Source organism: Scatophagus argus, chromosome 22 (assembly GCF_020382885.2).
Source record: "Scatophagus argus isolate fScaArg1 chromosome 22, fScaArg1.pri, whole genome shotgun sequence".
Taxonomy (NCBI): Eukaryota; Metazoa; Chordata; class Actinopteri; family Scatophagidae; genus Scatophagus; species Scatophagus argus.
In genome coordinates this window covers 3,954,905-3,974,956 of record NC_058514.1, presented here as the reverse complement: position 1 = coordinate 3,974,956, position 20,052 = coordinate 3,954,905, and the positions used below count along the sequence as shown (strand labels likewise).

The window sequence follows — 20,052 nt, the reverse complement described above, 5'->3', positions numbered from 1 at the left end:
GTTGAAGGACAGGAGCTGTGGAGTTCTGCAAACACTGTATGACGAAGTTAAACAACTATGGTACATGTTCAAATAAGCATAAAGTGCTGAAAACTCATGGCAACTTTGAGTTTAAATGGCAAAGGGTCTTCCTCAGGCTTTGCAAACAATGAAAACATGCCACACATAAATAATAAAGAAAAGGTGGAGTCTGGAAGAGGAGTGAGACAAATGCATGCAGGTGTGTGACATGAGTGTGTTCTACTCTCTGGGGTTTTACTCTAAACTCCTGTCTGTGCTGCAGATACAGATGCAATTGTAGCATTAAATTGCTATCAGTCTGATGCTCAGTACCAGAGGACATCAGAATCAGAATTCCTTTATTTATCCTCGAAGGGAAATTCTTTAAGGACTCGTGAGGATCTACAAGATGGAGGCATAGAACTGACTAAGCCTCCACACGCCGGTCAAGTTGCAATTTACATCCGTGTCTGTCCAGATTCATGATGTATGAAGTGAAAAGCGAGAGGCTCAATATCATCAAAACCAGTGAGCTCAGTGCTTCTTATGTGGATGCTGCTGCAGAGAAGCTCCATACTCTAAAATGCGGATGCTTGACGGACATCTTCAACCCAGGAGCACAGACGATCTCTACAATCAGTTGATCTTTCGTACATGAAATGTTGTCAATTCATCATTAGACTCTATCGTACATGATTAGCATATGAATTCTTGGGTTAAGGCCAAAAACATATTTTCTGAGGTCACAGTGACCTTTTCTATCCTTGAGAATTTAGATTAAATTTAATGAATATTACAATTCTAAACAGACCTTGTCTGCATGACCATTTACAGACCCACAGTTAAACCATAAACACCTCTATAAATAAGAGCAGACAACCAAAATAAGCATTTAACACAATATCCAAGGTGATTTAACCCTTTAAACCTTTGTCTTTCGGCAGCAAGAATTCAAGGCCTTTTAAACCATCCAGCATCTTGACTTCAGCTGCTTCCAGTTAAAGCTGCGGTGAGACTCAGGCCCTTCTCATTAGACCAAGAAACCACTTAAAACGGGCTCAGCACTTACCACTGCCCCCACTTAATGGCAAAACTGACTGTAGTTAGGTTTCAGTTTTATATCATCTTGATTGGACTTTCTGTTGAGCCCATTTTGGGTCAGTTTTACTGGGTTTGATGACTTTGCGGTCTGCAGTCTCACTGTGGGATTTTTAACCCAGCCTACCATTAGATGGCTGTGGTGACCCCAGGGGCTTAGAGACACGGCCCTGCTTTGGAGTTCTCGTCACTGCCAATGAGGATGCTGGGATTAAAATGGGTCTGCTAAGAGCTCAACACCCACATCAGGTTGCAGAGTTTCTCTCTATGACATGTCTCTATTAGTCACACATATCAGGCCAGTCACTTGACCTTTTCATTCATTATGTGACAACAAAAACATCTTGTTTTCTGTAATACTAGCCCAGTGCTAATGCTGTGCTCATAAGACCTACTGCACACAGACATTCTGGTTCTGACCAGCTATTAACAGTAAACATTTTTACTGACATATATTTTTTCCACATTACTGTTTAAAATTTCAATACCATGTACAAATTGGCCTAAACAAAAACCCAAGTCACATATTTAGCTTCCTACATTTGGTTGCTTGTTGGGAAAACATCAATAGCAAGGATAAACCTGTAGCCAGGTTCCTGTAATGCAACACAGAAGTAAAGCAGGTCACAACACACTTCCAGTATGCTGAACAATGAGTACAACTGAGCTGCTTCAGCTCCCTTAGCCTGTGTAAATACTCTCTGATAACATCTCTGTGAGGAGTTCTCTGCCCTATGAGCAGCCTTCTTACCTGAAAAGGACTAGAGGGAAGAAAAAACTAGAGTGCCTCCAGATATAGCAGCTGGCAGTGATCTCTCCATATTTGATTATGTCACTCGAACAATATTTGTCTTAGCTATCAGATCAAGCAACCGATTAATCGAGTAATTGAGGCAGCTTGGCATGCTGATTCTGGGATGCTAGTTGAAATGGCATTATGGGTATTTCTACAGTATGCAAACATGTACTCATAGGCAGGCATTTAGGATGGCAAGCAGTTTGGCCAGTTAAGAGTGCTGTTGTACAACCTGAAAATGATTAATTAAAAAATCCTACTTTATTAAGGAAAAACAACTACAGCAGAGCACAAAAAATCATATGGATCATCTTGATAGCACCATTATAAAGACAGAGGTCACTAATGGGGGGCACAGAGAGATGACAGGATGGTGCAGGCCTGAGCTCTATCCATGTCAGCCCGGAAACTTTGTAGCATCAGCTAAACCTCTATTCAGGAACCTTGCTGCCGCTCAGACATTTTCAGGCAAACTGAGAGGCTGACGGGTGTTACATTTACAAAAAAAGTTTCTTAGAATAAGCTAGATAACAAACAGGATGTCAGGGTGAGTTTGTAGAAATCAAACCCGATGAAACTGATAATGCTTCCTAGAAACTCAATAAACTGGCCTCCCGGTACTTACTCTGCTATGTCTAGGTATCCACAGGAGGCTGCAGCATGGAGGGGGATCCAGCCCTCGTTGTCAGGCTGGTTGACGCCGGCTCCATGCTCCACCAGGAAAGTCACCATGTCAACATTGTCATCAATGCATGCCTGAGAGAGAGGCGAAAGAGAGAAAGGACACTGTAAAATGTGTGTGTGCGCATACATATGAGCTTATGTCAGTGGGCTGGCCTGTGGTATAGTTACAGCTTGCACGGAAAGAGCATTGCACGAGTCTGATAGACTGTTTTCAGAGTTGTTGGGGAATTTTGGCAGCTGGAGCTTTCCCAAAATGCCTGCACATAGCAGGGGTGCTTGAAATACCACATAGCATAGTACTGCTGATGGACACACTGAAGTGCTGAGTCTATATTGCTGCTACTATATACAAACAGTTGGAGAATTTTAATTTTTCATTTTAAAAACAATTTTAAAGCAAATATGGTTTTTGGAAAAGTCAGCTATACACAGTAGCCAAATACTTTCTCAAGTGTGATAAATCAAAACACTGAAGCAACCCACACACACACACCACATGTTCTTCCCTTACACTAAGTAGTTGATGACTCGCTCAATTAAATCCAGATCAGTGGTTAAGCAAAAGTAAAACAGCTTTATCTACCACATTTTGCAGTTAAGTTTGTCCTTTTCATTTAATAAGTTCTTAACATAGTGTGCCATTCTCTGATGCTGGGGACAAGCTACAGATCCAAAGCTGGGCCCTTGGTTGAGGACAGGAGGATATCCCCAGCAGACATGTCATTCAGTGTGGGAGGAAACTGGAGCGCCTTAACAAATATATGAGTACCAGTAAAACAATTAAAACTTAAAATAGCTCAGTTAGCTCAAATCAGGGCGACACTTAAGAATATGCTTGCTGGTGCAGGTGGTAAAGGCAGTGACATTCAGCCAGATATCCCGAATGTAATTTCAGTCACTGCATAGCATCAACAGGAAGTCAATTAACTGGGTGGTAAACTAGCAGACCACCAGAAAAAATATCATACATGTGTAATAAAGTTTGGTTTGGTTTGGGACACAGAATCTGTCCCCAGAGGAGATCCGGAGCACAGACAATACAGTGGAGAGCTTAACATGCACCAGTCTAATGTTTTTCACACCTTCCATGATGTTATATAACCATTTTCTTAAAAAACAAAACCCCAGCGCAGTAAACCAGTCATATATGACTGACAACACTGAAAACAAAAGTGATAATGACAGAAATACAGGTTGCAAGTGGGAGGGATCTAATTTAAGGTCTTATGACTCATGAAGTGGGAGATGTTGTGATTTTCCCCACAATATGAAGCAGAACATGCACCAGGGTGGGCGTACTTTGAGTTTCCGCTATGCATTTAATCAGCACTTGACTGTTTATTTTTCAAGTGTTGGTTAAAAGTATAAAGGAAATTTACATTACAGTTAATTCTGTATTTTAGTTTAATTAGGCCTACGCAGTCTCTTGATTTATATGGGAAACTCTAGTATTAAATGTGCAGAGTCTATTCCATAAGTTGCTGTGTGGAGTCGTGCTTCTTTGTCTCATTGTATTGTTCATGTGCAGCAGAAACCCATTAAAAAGTCTGTCCACGGGGGCATACTGGTGGTCTTATTTTTACTTTTGTTGCATGTCATCATCATCATCTCTCTCTCTCTCTCCTCATTTGCCATCTCTTCTCTATTACGTCCCATCTAATAAAGTAGACAATGACCCCCAAAACACTAAAAAACAAACAAACAAGAAAAAACAAAACAAAATAAAAAACAATGACCGTTAAGGGAATTTGTTCTGCATTACTGCGCCTTTCTCACACTATGACTACCTTACCCAGGACAGTCTTACTGACCGGCAGTACTGCCAAACGCAATGCCACTGCTGATTGCAGACAGACATCATTATAATATACGTTGAAGAATTCAAACAAAAAGTTGGAACTTCTAAAATTTCATACTTTAATAAAAAAAATGCACAGAATTGATACAGAAATCAAGCAACAGCAGCTTTACTTAGCCACAAGCCCCAAAGCGAGCAAGCTGTCAAGGAGGTCACATTTCTGCTCGACTGAAGGAAAACAGCGATGAGAGACTGTAGTGCACTTTTCACTCAGGACACACAGTTAACCTCTTAACTGAGTTTAAGGAGTTATCTCGCATCAAAAACACATAACAACCTGCAAATCACCGGTCAGAAACAAAGTTCTCCAGTGGCAACAGCAAATCTCTGCCGCTAGGAAAATGCTCAACATCTAAAAGCTGATCTGTGGAATCACTGCTTGTCAGTTATTGTCGAAATCAGTAAATGCAAACACTTGAAATCCACAGCAGTTACCACTTAATATTAAAAATCAAACTTCGCTACCCCAACCTTCCCACCCCCATCGTTGAACACCGTGTCTGGACTGTCTTGCTGACTCTCCTGAGGTTGCTATGACAACAAAAGCGTTGACAAGGGAAACAGATACACATGAACACACAGCGGCCTCACGTTCAGGGCACACGACTATCTGGCTGAAATCCTTGTCCAAATTTGGGCCGTTTACAACGCTGTACATGGCCAGAGCTGAAGAGTGCCTGCAAAGACCTCGCTGAGCTTATCTGAGCGTGTGTATGTGTGTGTGTTCGTGTATGATGCAATTTGGCTGTGTGGGTGCCAAGGAGTTTCTCCAGGTGCAGAAGGGACTTACTTTACAGACATGGTAGACATAGCTCGAAGATCATGTAATGATGAATGTTTAAATGTTTGTGCCCTCTGAGAGCACAGTAGGATGGGTGCTTATTTTTGGGGTGCCCTGTAACTGTGCTTGTCCTCCATAATGCTCATTATCCTGCATTCTGCTTCCTTACAGGAAGCAAAACAATGACAGGTGGCAGGAGACAATGACAAGTCCTTGCTGTCACCTGACTGAGCATGTGACATTTCCATACACATGTGCTGGTAAAAAGCACATGTGTATCGCTCTTAACTACAGGCAGGGATTAGCATCTCTATTAAAACAGGACTACCGGTTTGAGGGGGTGAATATTTTTACCACGAAGCAGCAAAATCAGGAACATAACACGACTCCTGCAGCTGAAAGCAAACATGTTGACACAGTAAAATAAAGCAGATATCTGAAAGGGATGTGGGAGAGAAACTAAACTTCTAACCACAAAGACAAGAGAAGCTACAAAAGTACTGAGAGCTGAACACACAAAGTCTTTAAAAAACATCTATCGCTCTGGTCTTCTGGAGGCAGGCAGGCCCCCTCCGGAGGTGGTCCATCTCGGGTACGGCTCAGCACGGCTGGGCACGGCATGGCTGAACTGGCAATGTAAGCGCAAGTCATCATGTTTGACTTGGCACGACCAAATGCGGCCATGGAAAACCCCAAAAAGTTAGCTGTCTGACTGACTGCTCAGCTTAGTGAAGCAGTGGTTCCATTAAATTTCCATAATGTCCATTCTGTCAATCAAATATACTGTCAGTTTCATACAGAAACTGTCTCCAGATTCCGACTGAAGTGGAAACGGTAAGCTAGTCTGTGCTTTTTGGATCGCACGTACAGAACACTGACTCGTTATTGCTATTTGGGCAGGCGCGGAGCAAACGTCTGTCTGGCGGCTGTCAGCTACAGTCTTTGTTTCTCCAAGCTTAAAGTTTCAACACACGACGTCAGGTGACGTGAGGCAGCATTTGCATTTGATCAGGATCAGGTCTTTTCCATATAATGCACTGTGCTCATGTTCGGTCCTTTTCTTATGACTACTGAATAGTTGAGTTGAACTGAAAAATCAACAGATCGTTACATCTTTCCACTTGTCTGAAAACTATCCTTCACATTCTCATGTAAATCCTCCCTCTCAGTCACTTATTATCTTTTCAAAGACTTCTCATTTTCCAATAATGGAAACAAGCCCCTCAAGGTGAACGCAGTGCTAACTGTGACCTCCTGCTTCAGTGCGTCACCTTCCTCCGTTGGCTCCTCCCAGCAGCTACTGGAGCCCAACAAAGGTAATCCCTTAAGGGCTGTAATTGTGTGTGGCTGACAGGTGCCAGAGTGACAGCCTGTATCAAGAGTATGTGCAGTGTCATGGCCAAAAGAAAAAGTAAGAAAACAATAGTGGAAAGAAAGTACAATGAGATCTTCTCCTCAACCAGCAGACAAGAATGTAAAGTGCAGTAATGTAAGCAAAGGCAGCACAGAGTTTTGCAACCCCACATTCACCTCCAAGGTTCATTAAATACAGTACATATGAAAATCTAAAAGAACAATATGTCACATCTGACAGAAGGCAGCGTGAGTAAGTCAGAGCAGAGGGAAAAGGGAAGCTCAGAAGGGATTGAGCTCTCTTTTAAGTTATATTAAGAAATACTGTGGGTTTAATCCTGTCTCCCACATCACAATCAGCCTCCATATGACATATAGGATCTGTGCTGTGCTCGCAGTGAAACATTCAGACATGCATGACTCACTCTCCAACGCACTGCCATTTAAACCAGTTTGGTCAGTGTGTCTGAGATGAGCAGACGAGAAGAGGCCTTGGTGAGCACGAAGGTAATAAGAAGGATGGCATTACGCACTACAAAAGAGAGCAGGGCAAAGACGCCTAATAAAAATCAGAACTACACAATAGTTTAAATGTGTGCTAAAAATGTACAGAAATTCAAACAGATACAACAGGCAGAGGACCACAACAAAATGTGTATTTAAGAAAGACAAAGAAAAAAATGACTAAATGCCATGTAGTCAGAGCACGGTAGATATCGCTTGATGCATCCTATCAGTCTGTCAGGGAAGACCAGCAAATGAGTGTTTGCTGTCCTTTCTGACAAGATGGTCCTTGCTAATGGAAACTGGGACTTACGGGAAGCTGACTTAACAGAAAGAAAATCCAAGTACTAACCTAATCAATGGACAGAGGAAGCTACATTTAATTGGTCAATAGAGCTGTCTTCAGAAGTAGGCCGCACAATATACATTAAACTCCGTTTATCCATTAAGCTTTGTAGGATGCGGTTAGCAGTGGAGCTAGAAAAGCACTAATCTCTAATTAGAAATTAACTGAAGTTGAAAAATCTGGACCATAGTCAATGGGAGTCAAAGGTCCAATCTGATGAAAATCCATAATCCACAGAAAGTAGGCATCATTAGACAAAAAAAAAAAATCAATGAGGGGTGCAAGAGAAATGTTGGCAATATTTAACCAAGTCTAACCATAGGAAAATTCTGAAGATTAAAATCATTTTACACCAGGTGAACCGGGTCATATTTCACAGTGCTGTAAAGTTTTATATATATATTTATATTGTGGGAATGCACAGTGCAGCAGGATCTCTGTAAGACTTCAGCAGAGCCTGTTTGATCCCTGAAGCTGTGACAGACCACTTGGAATCTCATTTTACAATGCAGGACTACCATGTTCTTTTCCAACACCACAAAACCTTAGCTCTAAATCATGAAATGTGTCTTCTGTGTTTACGAGCTGGTGTATGCTAATGGGAGCACATAAACATCAGCCCAACGCCACTGACTGGACGGTCAGCCTGCATTTGTCAAGACAGAACAGGCCTCGAGTGGCACTTTATGAAAAGAGCAGGGGAGAGAAACCTGCCCAGCCAGCCACAATTAATTTAAATCACCCCAAGGAGACATGGCACAAAAAACACACATACAAGCTTTACAAGTAGAAAAAATATTGTTTGCATAGGCAAACAGCGACATGTCATCAGGCCTAACCTTGTAGGTAAACAGTTGTCATAAAATGCTGGATACATGCAAATACCTCCTCAGTGAATATTGACTTATTGTATTAAAGACAACTTGTCAAAAACAGCAGAGCTGCACTTGGTCAACACATTCCTAGGACAGAAAGGCAAGTAAAGCAGGACCTTTTACCAAGACCATACATCAGTCGGGCTGATTGTGGGCGTTAACAACAGGCTAACTTAATAAACCTTCTCAAGCCAGTAAGGATAAATATGGATAAGATTAGGACAGAAATAATATGGCATCCATCATATGCACCAGTATAATCCTGAAATAATATAGAGGAATTCAAGCTCTACTCCCTACAAGCGCCGCAAAGGAGAAGGGCTAAGCCATTCTCGGAGCAGGCCCAAAAATGTACCTATGACATGCACCTAAGAGAGGAGACCGGTCTGTTGCCACGACAACAAAGCCAAAAAGGGAACATAGGTTCGGGGCTTGTCAGGCTTTTGTAAGAAACATAAATAAATGGAGAAAAGACTTCATTTTAAAGCACAGGGGGGTTGCTCAGACATGGGAGTGCAAAAAGCAAACCACCAACATCAGGAAAACCACTGCTGAACAGAGCATCCTAAGGTTTCATCTTTACTTTTTTAACCTCTTGAAGACATGACTTTAAACTGTTACTGGAGTGATTTTCACAACCTTTTAGAGTGTAAAAGATGCTATTGTAGTCCGATTATGTAGGTGCCACTGCTCCTAATTATAATCCCCAATCTATAATACCATTCAAAACACACTAGAATTGAAATAATTACAAGAATGAGCTTGGTGATATTAAGCTGTTCACCTACTCACTTCATATGTTCTCATACCACAGTATGGTTACTTCCATAGCCGTATTTACAGCTTTTATTGAATAAAAGTCAACGTTGCTAACTGTGAAAGAGGCTATGCCCACGAGCTTAAATTTATGTTGGTGGCTCAACCCATAACCACAGAAGACATTTGGCACCACATGCAAAATTTTGCTTCCCATAGACAAGTCTGACACCCCAGTAAAGCGTTACAGCTACTGTGCGTGTATAAAAGGGTCGTTTTATTATCTTCTGGGCCATCATGGAGAGAGCTCCAAGCTTAATTTAGCAACACTCAACATCAAGGAGACACTTGAAGACCCCTCCCCTCCTTGACTTCCTTTAGTAGCACCCTCAGATGGCCAACACAAGCACCATGCAGAATGTTGCTGCTGTGGCCCCTGCACATTGTACAGCAGAGAGTGGCACAGGCAGCCAGCTGAAGCCCACTGTGCTAGCAGCTTTTTTTTTGCCTTCAGTGACAATGTCAATGGTGCACGTCCATGATAACACCCATGACTGACAAGAGTATGTCTGTGTGGGAAGGGACATCATGAGAGTCATCAGAGTGTATCACAAATGGAGCTGGTCATCGCAATGCTGATGTAAAGTGAGTAAAAGGTATGCTAGCAATGTATTCTGATAATATTTTTCATGTTTTGTCAAACAGTCAAATATGTTCACATACCATAAGAGCATATTTTGACTACATAATCAATTTACTTCAGACTACAGGGCTCTGTAGGTGAGTTTTCAACACTGTTAATATACCATATATTTCTATCTTTCATGAAGAGGTCACATCACTTTAACCAGATACACAAAAATCCTATATTTTTACCCTCATTTCCCTTGTGATATCTACCCTTGCGCATAAACTGGACTGGCTTTATTTGCCAGTGGAGGTGAATGGAATTTGGTTTGTGGCACTTAGTTACTGAATGCTGTCATTTGCAACTCAACAGAGACATGTCTTTTCAGAAACAATGTCCAGATTCCTCAAGATAATCCACAGACCTCACTGTCAACAGTTCTCACAAGGACAACAGAACTTTCAACTGAATAAATAAAGTTCTCCACACAAAAGAATTATGTTAGACTCACTAAACGTGAGACTATAACAGCAACAAAACAAGAGATTAACACAGTGACTGAGAGGCATTTTTGACTTTGAAACAGCTGTTCAAACCCCTAAACTAAGGCTAAAAGCCTTGAGTCACTCTCACTTCGATTGTGATCAGGACTTTAGCTGGGATCAAAGCACCTACACAGCCACAAGACTCACACTGCCCTTTAAAAAACACGGGGTGTGGAAAAGAAAGGTGATATCGCTACCATTCTCTCTAAGAAAACACATTAAACACAAGAAACTCATAAAAACAAACTCAACTCGCTAATCTTTGCCATACTTTCCAATCATCTGGTGCTTTCAGTAAAGCCTCTGTAGTTTAGTTCTTTGTGTGAGTGGGGGGTGTAATTTCTGTGGTGAGATGGATGATGCCTGAAACCCTCTAGTATCTGTCAGGAAAGCCAAAACATTATCTAGGTATTACGGTGTAAGGTTTCTCAAACACTACATGCGCAAAATGGAGACAGACAGAGTGTTGTTGGCTTTCAGAATTTATGCTTAAGGCACCCACAACAAGGTTTAACAACTTAAGCCTTTTTCTGTTTGTCCTAAAGAAAAAAAAAAAAAAAGAAAAAAAAAAGGGAAAGACCATTTTTCTCATATATGAAGAAACATATGGACAACGAAACACCTCAGAACTGGCCTCTCTGTCTCTCTTACTGTACTCCTCACTTTACAAGTACAACTTCTCTCCGCAACCACCAAACTAGTAAGCAGTAAGGCCCTGGACTAGCATACCAGTGGAGAAATTCCCAGATAAGTAATACTCCTAGCCTTAGGGCTTCAGGCATCAGCGCTTTGGCCACTCCTCACGGGCTACGTCACTGGCTGAGAGGCGCGCAGCCACTTCCACAAAAGGAATTCCTTCTTACCGCCTGCATGTAAGAATGAATGCGTTATGTGTCTGCGTTTGCATGTGTATGTTATGTGTGTGTGTGTGCGTGTGTGTGTGTGTGTGTGTGTGTGTTAGACATATCAGCCTAGACAATGAGAAATGTGATGCAAAAAGTAAAAATTACACTATAAATTAAACAATCCATACTTTAATAAATAGGGATTACATGAGGATCTGCGAATCTATACTGTGAATGTTCATTCTGAAAGGTGGTGTGTGTGTGTGTGTGTGTGTGTGTGTGTGTGTGTGTGTGTGTGTGTGTTTACGCCTGAGACAAAGCTCACAGCTCTGGTGCTATTGGCAGGGTTCATGAGGCCAGAGGGTAAGAGGGGGAGGGTTAGAGCGCTGCAGGGCGACCAGCTGGGTCCATCCACTAGATGAGCCCTGTTGGGAGCTGTAACCAGACTACACACACACACACACACACACACACACACAGCCAGCCTCTGCCTTCAGTACTCTAGCTCCTGCTGCTGCTACCGAGGACGACCATATATGGCCCTGGGATTCCCATGGAAAAAGAAGAGCAGGATTGAGGAAGAGGGGGGAAAAAATGCCGGCAAGATTGTAACTGTATGTTTCACTTGGGCTTTCGCTCTGCAGCCAAAACAATAGTCCCACTTGAGAGCCAAATTGGTTTCCATGTGAGGGGTCCAAAGGCGAGAGGGGGCACCAAGGGGAGGGAGGAGAGGCAGAGAGGTCAGATAGCCATGGAGAGATGGCAGAATACAACCTCTGTTGATATTTCCATATAATAGAACCCTTATGTGGAGCCTACTATATGGAGGACAGTAGATAGCACAGTCAGCAGTCACTGACAGTCAGTCTACCAAAGAGGCATTGAGAATGATCCACAGTACAGTCCCCCACCCCGCCCCACTACACCATTCAGCCAGTGTATTGGCACGGTGTCACCACTCACGCCAACAAGCTCTGAACCCAAGAGGTTAAATGGATAGTGAGGGTGCCAGGGTCTGCCCTGCAGGCATGCTACCAATTTATAGCCATTACCAGCACAAATATGGATCGTCACCAGAGTAACACTGCATCACAATGCCTGCTGAACTGTTGGTACGCTGTCACGCAAAGACCATGACTAATTCCAGAGTTTTGTCTCGATTACAATAAAATGAATACGGGGTACTCTAACTTATGATTACAGATTCATACGTAAACAGACAGAACAAAAAACATGTACAAGTGTACATTTAAAAATTGCACTTGCCAATAAGTATTTTTGCTTTTCAGCTATTTTGTGACACCCCCCCCCAAAAAAAACTGAACTGAGTACAATTCAAGGCAATGACATATTGATAAAATGCAGATCTCAGTCATCTCTTCATATGAGAAACTGGAACAAATTAATCCACTACACAACATGTAAAAGACATGTCAAAAATGAGAATGTAAACATGTTTGTCTGGTTTTTAAATAAATCAATAAGCAATGCATGAACACGTGTACATGTGTCTCTGTTAGACTAGTGTCAGTAATAAAGGCAGAGGGAGTAGAAGAAGCAGACTCACTAGTGGAGCCTCAAAAAGGAAATGTGAAAAATAAACAGCCACTTCCTGTTCCTCTCTGGCCTGAAATCTCCAACACCCTGATCCCTCCTACCATCACCACCTCAGTAAGGAAAGACGAGCAATACCCCCCCAGGGCCTGAAAATGCACAGCACAAAGGCATCCATTTTTCCCAGCCTTCAGATAATCTAAAGATGACACAAAGGGATGTGGATACAAATTTTAAGTCAATTCCTTATTTGTTAGGCACAGTAATGATCACTGATCAATATCAACATTGTAAAATATGCATCACATGCAACCAATGCTACAGAGATGTCACATAATGTGCGCCAACTTTGGGCACTGTTAGTTGATTAACCAGATCGATCAATCAAATCATTAAACCAACCATACATCATTTAGTCACTGAACCAGATTCCTAAGCAGTGGCGTTGGTCCCGACCAGAATTAAATTTTATTTTAACCCAACATGACCTATAAAACAGCCAGGGCCTACATGTTGAGGATTGTAATTTGACCATGTCTTAATGCTGCATAGTAATGACTTCTTTGTTCTCTATCCAGCTGCCTCAGTTGTGGTCAATTAATTATTAATTCAACAGTCTATTAACATCTCAGCCTGATTGGACTCAGTGACCGGACATTTATGCTCTATAAAACATGGAGATAAAATTCAGTTTGAGGACACACTGTAATGATGTCATTTCATCGAGTCCTGTTATTAAAATTTTATTATTTCTGTTACCTCCCTCTGATGTACAAGAACGTCATTATATTCAATTGCACATCTAATTCAATCTGCAATTAAATCTATAATTAAAAGAATACAATGTTAGATAAAAAAACGAATAAGAAGAACTTTTTCTATCACATTAATCACCATTTGTTAGCATCATTTAAAATGGCACCAACAGGAGGCAAAGTAAAAGCCTACTCATCTTCCTTCACTTGGTAGTCAGTTATATCTTTTTTTTTTTTCTTTGTCCAGTGAGGGACATTGGGCATACAACATGATATAAAACCATATAGCATTATTTCAAATAGGGAAAACAGATATACTAATAGAAAGAAAATCAGCTTCAAGCTAACACAGAGGCCATACCTGTATAAGTCCATTTGAATCAGCCAGTACTTGGACTGTTGAGGTCCAGACCCCTTTACTGACACGGCTATTTATCTGCAGGAAGCTGTATGCGCTTACTCAAAAGCACCACAGCAGCTCCATTCAATGACATGGCCACTCATGGATCAGAACTAACTTGAATACTATGTAAAAGTAAAAATGAATGGTAATCAAGAACAACAGGAAGAGAATTATGATTAGAAATGCAGAAATAAAAAAATAAATCAGCAGCTTTACACCACTAAAAAGGTGCATATAAGGGGAGCGCTGGTATAACTTATGGTCATAATTTCAAACATATAATTATGAATTTTCAAAAATGTGATAAGTGGAAGCGACAATAACTTTCCAAATTCAGAATGTAAGACCATCAGCCTCTGTAACTCCTGGATGAACTATAACAAAGTATAGATTGTGTACAACGGGCCAATCATCATGTCCACCTCTAGCACTCATTTTGTCAGCTAAGGATTCAGCCATTTTGAGAATAAATGAACAGACTATAGCCTCACCCTTCAACAGACAAATGGACATGCGCTCTCTTTAATTGTACTTGCTGCTCAGCAAGACAATGAGGAATTCGCAGACGCTGAGTCCAGGTGTTTTCAGTTCAAAAAAAGCTCATAAAAACACTCAGCGTGAGGCATGTGACTGCCGCCAAGCAAACAACAGCAGGATGGCTTCAAGAAGACCTGGCTTAAGTAGAAGACAGACATAATGTGCCACGCGGTGGGGGAAAAAACAAGCTGAAGTCATCCCACAAACATTTCACAGCAGCTCAATACTATGCGTGGCTTAGAAAAGTGGGGACATATAGAAGAGACTGGTGGACATTAGTCTGCTGAGGCACCTGGCAAGTTCCTCTTAAAATGTTCCAGCATTAAGAGCTACAACTTGATGAGTGGTTGACAAATACACATCAAAATAGCCCACAATGACATCATCAAAAAGCATTTAACAGAAAGGAAGCGACAGCAGTCTTCAGTCTGAATTCAACTTCTCGTTTTTCTAAACTCATATACAGCAATTCATGTTAGGGCAATGCAACAATTACACCGGGCTAAAAAGTTAAGCGGGACATAACAAGTCCATCTCACATGAAACATGCTATTATGCAAGGTCAAGTGCACGTCCACAGCCTTGCCATTAAGTCAGTACAGCTCATATACGTGGCAGCAGGTTTACTCTACTGAGGAATTCTGCTTACGACCCCAGGTGAACCAGTTCCAACCTGCAGTGGTGCTCATCTGAAATACTTCAGAGAACCCTCACTGTTCCAAGTCCGCTGACATTTTATCCCCGCTATGCATTATCACAGCAGCGTCAGAGCTGAGATGCATAGGATTCACCCAAACCAAAATCAACTAAGCCACGCAGGTTTTTAGTTTTAAAAAGGGAAAATAACACTACAGTTCTTTCTTTAAAGATTTAACAGTTTAATGTTTAACTTCTCAGAAAGCTCAATGAAATCGCTCTCTAACAAATAAACATCAGTTTCCTCCGATTTACCCTCGACTGCTGCAAATGGTTGTATTTTATACTCTTGACTGAGTTATAGTTTCATCGCACCTGAACTATGTGAATTTTCATTTCAATAAGAAGCAAACTGCTTTGTTTCAGTGCAGTAGGGACCAATCCTGCCAATCTATTTAGCTTATATAGTGGCCATCAACTTTCAAAGTGATATGCATTCCCATGACACAGTGTGCAAGGAAACAACACTGACATGTCACAATCAGCAGATGACCTGGCATGTTGCAGAGCATTGGCGCGCAAACACCAGAGACTTCCTGCTCTTGATTATGGGGTTGGTAGAAAGACTGAATGAAACTGTGAGCGAGGCCAGCTTGACAAGGAGAGACCCGCCAATTATAAACAGGTAAAATATCCTTATTCTGGCACTCCAATTCTAAAATTAATGCTCTCAGTCATCAAGCATGATGATGTTACAATACAGTGTTTCAGTGCAGACTGCAATTCAGCATAGCACTGGATGACATATTCTTTCATGTAAGAAGTTAAACCGAGAACATAATTTTTATGCTGCGTAAAGTTCAACACACATTTTAACACCTTAAGTGCTGGTCAAGCGATGGACACAAAGCACGTGCTGACTGAAATGGAAATGGGTCGACACTGGCAGGAAATGTCAAATAAATGACACTCCTTAATGTAACTGTATGTACGGTTTTTCTGCTGTTGTGTCAAGATTTGGTTGGCTCTAATTCATACTGATTCAGACATGCTTGCTTTCTTTCTTTCTTGTGCTCCTGATGTTGTAGCTGCCATCTGTTTGAACTCAATAGATACAGGCTACAGTTTACTTCTGCAAGACCTGTTTTGTTTCATGTGGTTAATAATGTCATGATGCAGCAATATTTCTTTGACATTACCCTCAAGTCTGCAAAACTGATCATCCATCAAAATTATGGATAATGGCACATAGAGTCGAATGAAAACAGTCAAATGAAATTATGATTTGTCTCTTGTGTGTATTGAACAGAACCAAATTAGATGTATAAGTGAAGGCTTATGCCTTTAAATTTTTAGAATATCAAACTGATGCTATCATCAATAATGATAAGCAGTAACAACTCATGAGAAGCAGTATCTGGATCTAAATATTAGGCAGAACAAAATACTAAACATGACAATAGCTAATCAAATTTGAGGAGGACTGACAGTTGACTTTTTGAGCAAGACACAGAACAATAAAATCCAGACTGTCTAGATTCCAGTCCATGAATTATTAAATTGCATCTTAATGTATTCTGCAATATTTTAGAAATGCATGAGAGAGTAGCTCCAACTGCTCAACGGCCTCAAGCCATAACAAAGAACCTGGAAGCTTTATGCAACCTTTTACAAGAAAAGCGATGTGAAAGCAGACTTCTGCAGAAAAGGGCAGATATAAAAAAAAAAACAGTATGGTCATCACATGCTGCATATAGCACTCCTGTTAGAGCCTAAATATTGGGATAATTTACCACAAAAGCCTATGATACATTTTATTTAATTAAGCACACATTTGTAGTTTACCTGTATCATGTCTACTTTGAAACCTAGTCCCCCAGCGATATCTCTTTAGCTGTTTATCATAGAAGCAACAGCCAACAGACGAATTCTCTGCATGAATCCAACAAATGGCTCTACACATGGCAGGCAGTTCCCTCTATACACAAAAGCACTGTGGTGCCATGTATTGAATTACATGCAATGTTTAATCTCATCGGATCTTACTGTCAAAATAACCGTGTCTAAAGAAAAGGTCACTTGCAGAACACGACTAATTAATGACCCTGGACAAAATATTAAATGATGTGCTGCACTCCAAAGTCAAACAGACTGATGTCTACACTACCTGAGTCTCAATGTTCAACAGTAAGTTAAAACATACGATCAGAAAAGCTTCCCTCTTCTGAAAAGAGCACTCGTCTCTCTGCTGAAGCTACTGAAAACCCAATTTTGAATCACCGCACATCCAAGAGCAGTGTGTTTATAATTCCTTACATGAATGTACCAAATATCAGTAGGGACCCCTTTTAAACTTATATGCTAAAGAGCACTGTTTGGTCATCTGGGCTCATTTTCCTAAAGCTTTTGGGCCACATGCTGTACATCCACAAAAGCGCTGAAAACAGTGCTGTGTATTACAGCTCACCTGCAAAAAATGTAATCCTAGGTATTTATCTAACAAGCAACAGATCTGGTAGTTAAAAGGTAGAAGCCTTACAGATTTTTATGGATTAAACCCTTCTCAATACATAACTACTCTGCATTTCTGTTGTGCAGGCTAACCAGACAGGTGAGAGCGACAGAGATCATCTGTAATGCAATGTGACGCTTTGCATGTCTCAGCCAAGTGGGCCTCTCCACATGACATGGCGGGATTCTCTCCCTCTGGGGTCTGTAAGAGGATGCCATGATGCCTTTATCAGAAGTAAGGGAACATGTCAAAGGCATTTCTGTTTTTTTTTCCCCTCACTGGCCAACTGCAAGCCTCAGGCACAGCTGAGAATCTCAGGGTTGGGGCTCTAGCAAGATCCCCAGTCATTATGTAATGTATTAATATGACTGATGTTGGTCTGGATGAAAAGAAACACAGCCACCTCACCATCTTCCACCACATGCTCTGTAATTGTTCCATTACAAGATTCATGAAGTTGATTCTCATTTCAAAGTGCTGAGCACTGCCAAAGACTCTTTCTGTGTTCAGTCGGTTATGCAACTCCCACTCTGTACATGCAAATCCACCAACACAAGTGACTAGCAACCTTCCCTGAGTCGTCGTCATGGAGACAGTGCAAGATAATGTTCATAGACTTCAGGGCCATAATGAGGGTGTGTAATGTCAACAGAGCAGCGGCATTGTAATATGCGGCTCTGACATGTTAAGCTGAGCTGAGTCCTGTCACCCCTGTCTCGGGGATCAGCAAAGGCCATGGACGCTAAAGAAAAAAAAGTTCAGGTGTGGGTCAGTGTGGAGATTTTCTTGTGTGAAGCGACGACAAGCCCTGGTTACCTCCACTCTAATTGCCTTGATGGAGCTCAGTGGGCAACAGTCAGCTGTGCCTTGGCATTGTGTGGGGAGAGGCAGGCCAGATAGGGAATGACTAGAAGGGAGGGGTTTAGGTGACAGCTGAGGAATGTCTGCTCTGCTCTCTCTTTGCCATGGTTTCCAGCGACTGTCATGTGAGGAATGCACAGGCTAGGACGACAGAACTTGGAATGCTACCCTCTCAGACGAGTTTAGCCGACAAGATCTGGAATCTGAACCCGTCTACTGGACCCCTCATTCACGTGTACAGCCTCTATAGTATCCGCCTCAATCCATGCAGTCTGCGACTGGATGAAGCAATCCATCTCAGTCAATCACATCACAAAACGGAAAGCTGATTTTTGAAATTACATATTCACACTCTTCACTTTGGTGTTCTGTGTATCACATCACATAATTATTGGTTAATTCTATGAAACACATCCCTCACAACATCCATATGCATAAGACGGCCTGTAATGATCTTCATCACGAATTCCATCATAGAGACAACAACAGAAGGGAACATGTTTATGGGTCCTTCTGCAGCAAATCATTTTTAAAGTGACAGAAGGTCCATGACTCACATAAAGACATAACCTCTAGCCTAAATGTGAGAGTACAACAGAGCTGCACTACAAAGCAGAGCTGCAGACTCTGAGTCATACCCAAACTTAGTATCATCTTCTGAAACCCAGTTAGGAGAACTTGTGGCAGTGATATTTATAACCCTGCAATGGTCACCAGCGTTGGGAGTGATATCTGCACCCAGTGAGGAGTGAGCCCTCATGTAATAACATGACACACTTCACAACAAACGCAGTGGTCAGTCATTTAATAGAATAGGGAAGAACAGTTTATTGCATATATATACACATATATAAAAACCAAACTTTAAAAATTGCCGAGGTGATGTTTTATCCATTCAAAAAAAAAAAAAAAAAAAAAAAAAAAAAAAGAATGGTTAGTTTCATGAAGTCTTGCCATGTTATACTTGGACTTTTGTTTCCTGCAACAACAACAAGAACGACAAAGACGTCAAGAAAGACATCAGATGACTGACTGTCGATCTCATCTTCACTTCATCTAAGGGAACTAACATCAGCTTGACCCCGCTGCAATTCTGGGATTAGCACTTTAAACACAAATCCCCGTATTGTGTGCACACACGCGCACGCACACACACACACACACACATACACCTTGTCTCCAGAGATGGTTAGGCCTGGAGAGCTGCACTGCAAATCAAATTCATTCTAGTTCATCACTGGACATCAGCCCAAAAAAAGACAGCATTTCTACCCATTGAGTTTGCACAGGGTGCCATGCTAACTCCAAATTTAATTAAAACAGACTCTGGCACAAAGAATGGTTGATTTAACAACACCATTAACAAACAGACAGAGAAAATATTCACACAAACAAAATCTATTCATGATCTAAAGAAAAAGCTAATGACCTATCTCAGAAAACTTGCTTTTAAACTTTTAATAGGTGTAACATCTTGGACAACAAGCATACCATGTAGCAAGGTGGTGTTCAGGCTTACTAAGACTAGACATGTGGGCATGAGTAATAAGGTGACATCACTGGAAATCTATGCTATCATTAAACATTTAATGTAAAAGTGTTACTGTTAAACATTAGATCATTTCAACACTTGCTATCCAAACAAACAGGTAAAGAAAATACCCTTTCTAATGCAATGAATGTGGCTGCGTAAATACTTGTTTCCACTTATAATAAATTGAGTTT

General features: G+C 41.3%; 1 protein-coding gene across 6 annotated transcripts in view; it reads right to left on the bottom strand.

Moving 5' to 3' along the window:
- The window catches only part of ppp1r12a (protein phosphatase 1, regulatory subunit 12A), a 45,544-nt gene that overhangs the window by 23,334 nt on the left and 2,158 nt on the right, over positions 1–20,052 (bottom strand). For all 6 annotated transcript variants that reach the window (XM_046378711.1, XM_046378710.1, XM_046378712.1 and 3 more), the window contains exon 2: positions 2,520–2,650. In XM_046378711.1, coding sequence (XP_046234667.1) covers positions 2,520–2,650 — 131 coding nt within the window. The remainder of the gene's footprint in view (positions 1–2,519; positions 2,651–20,052) is intronic.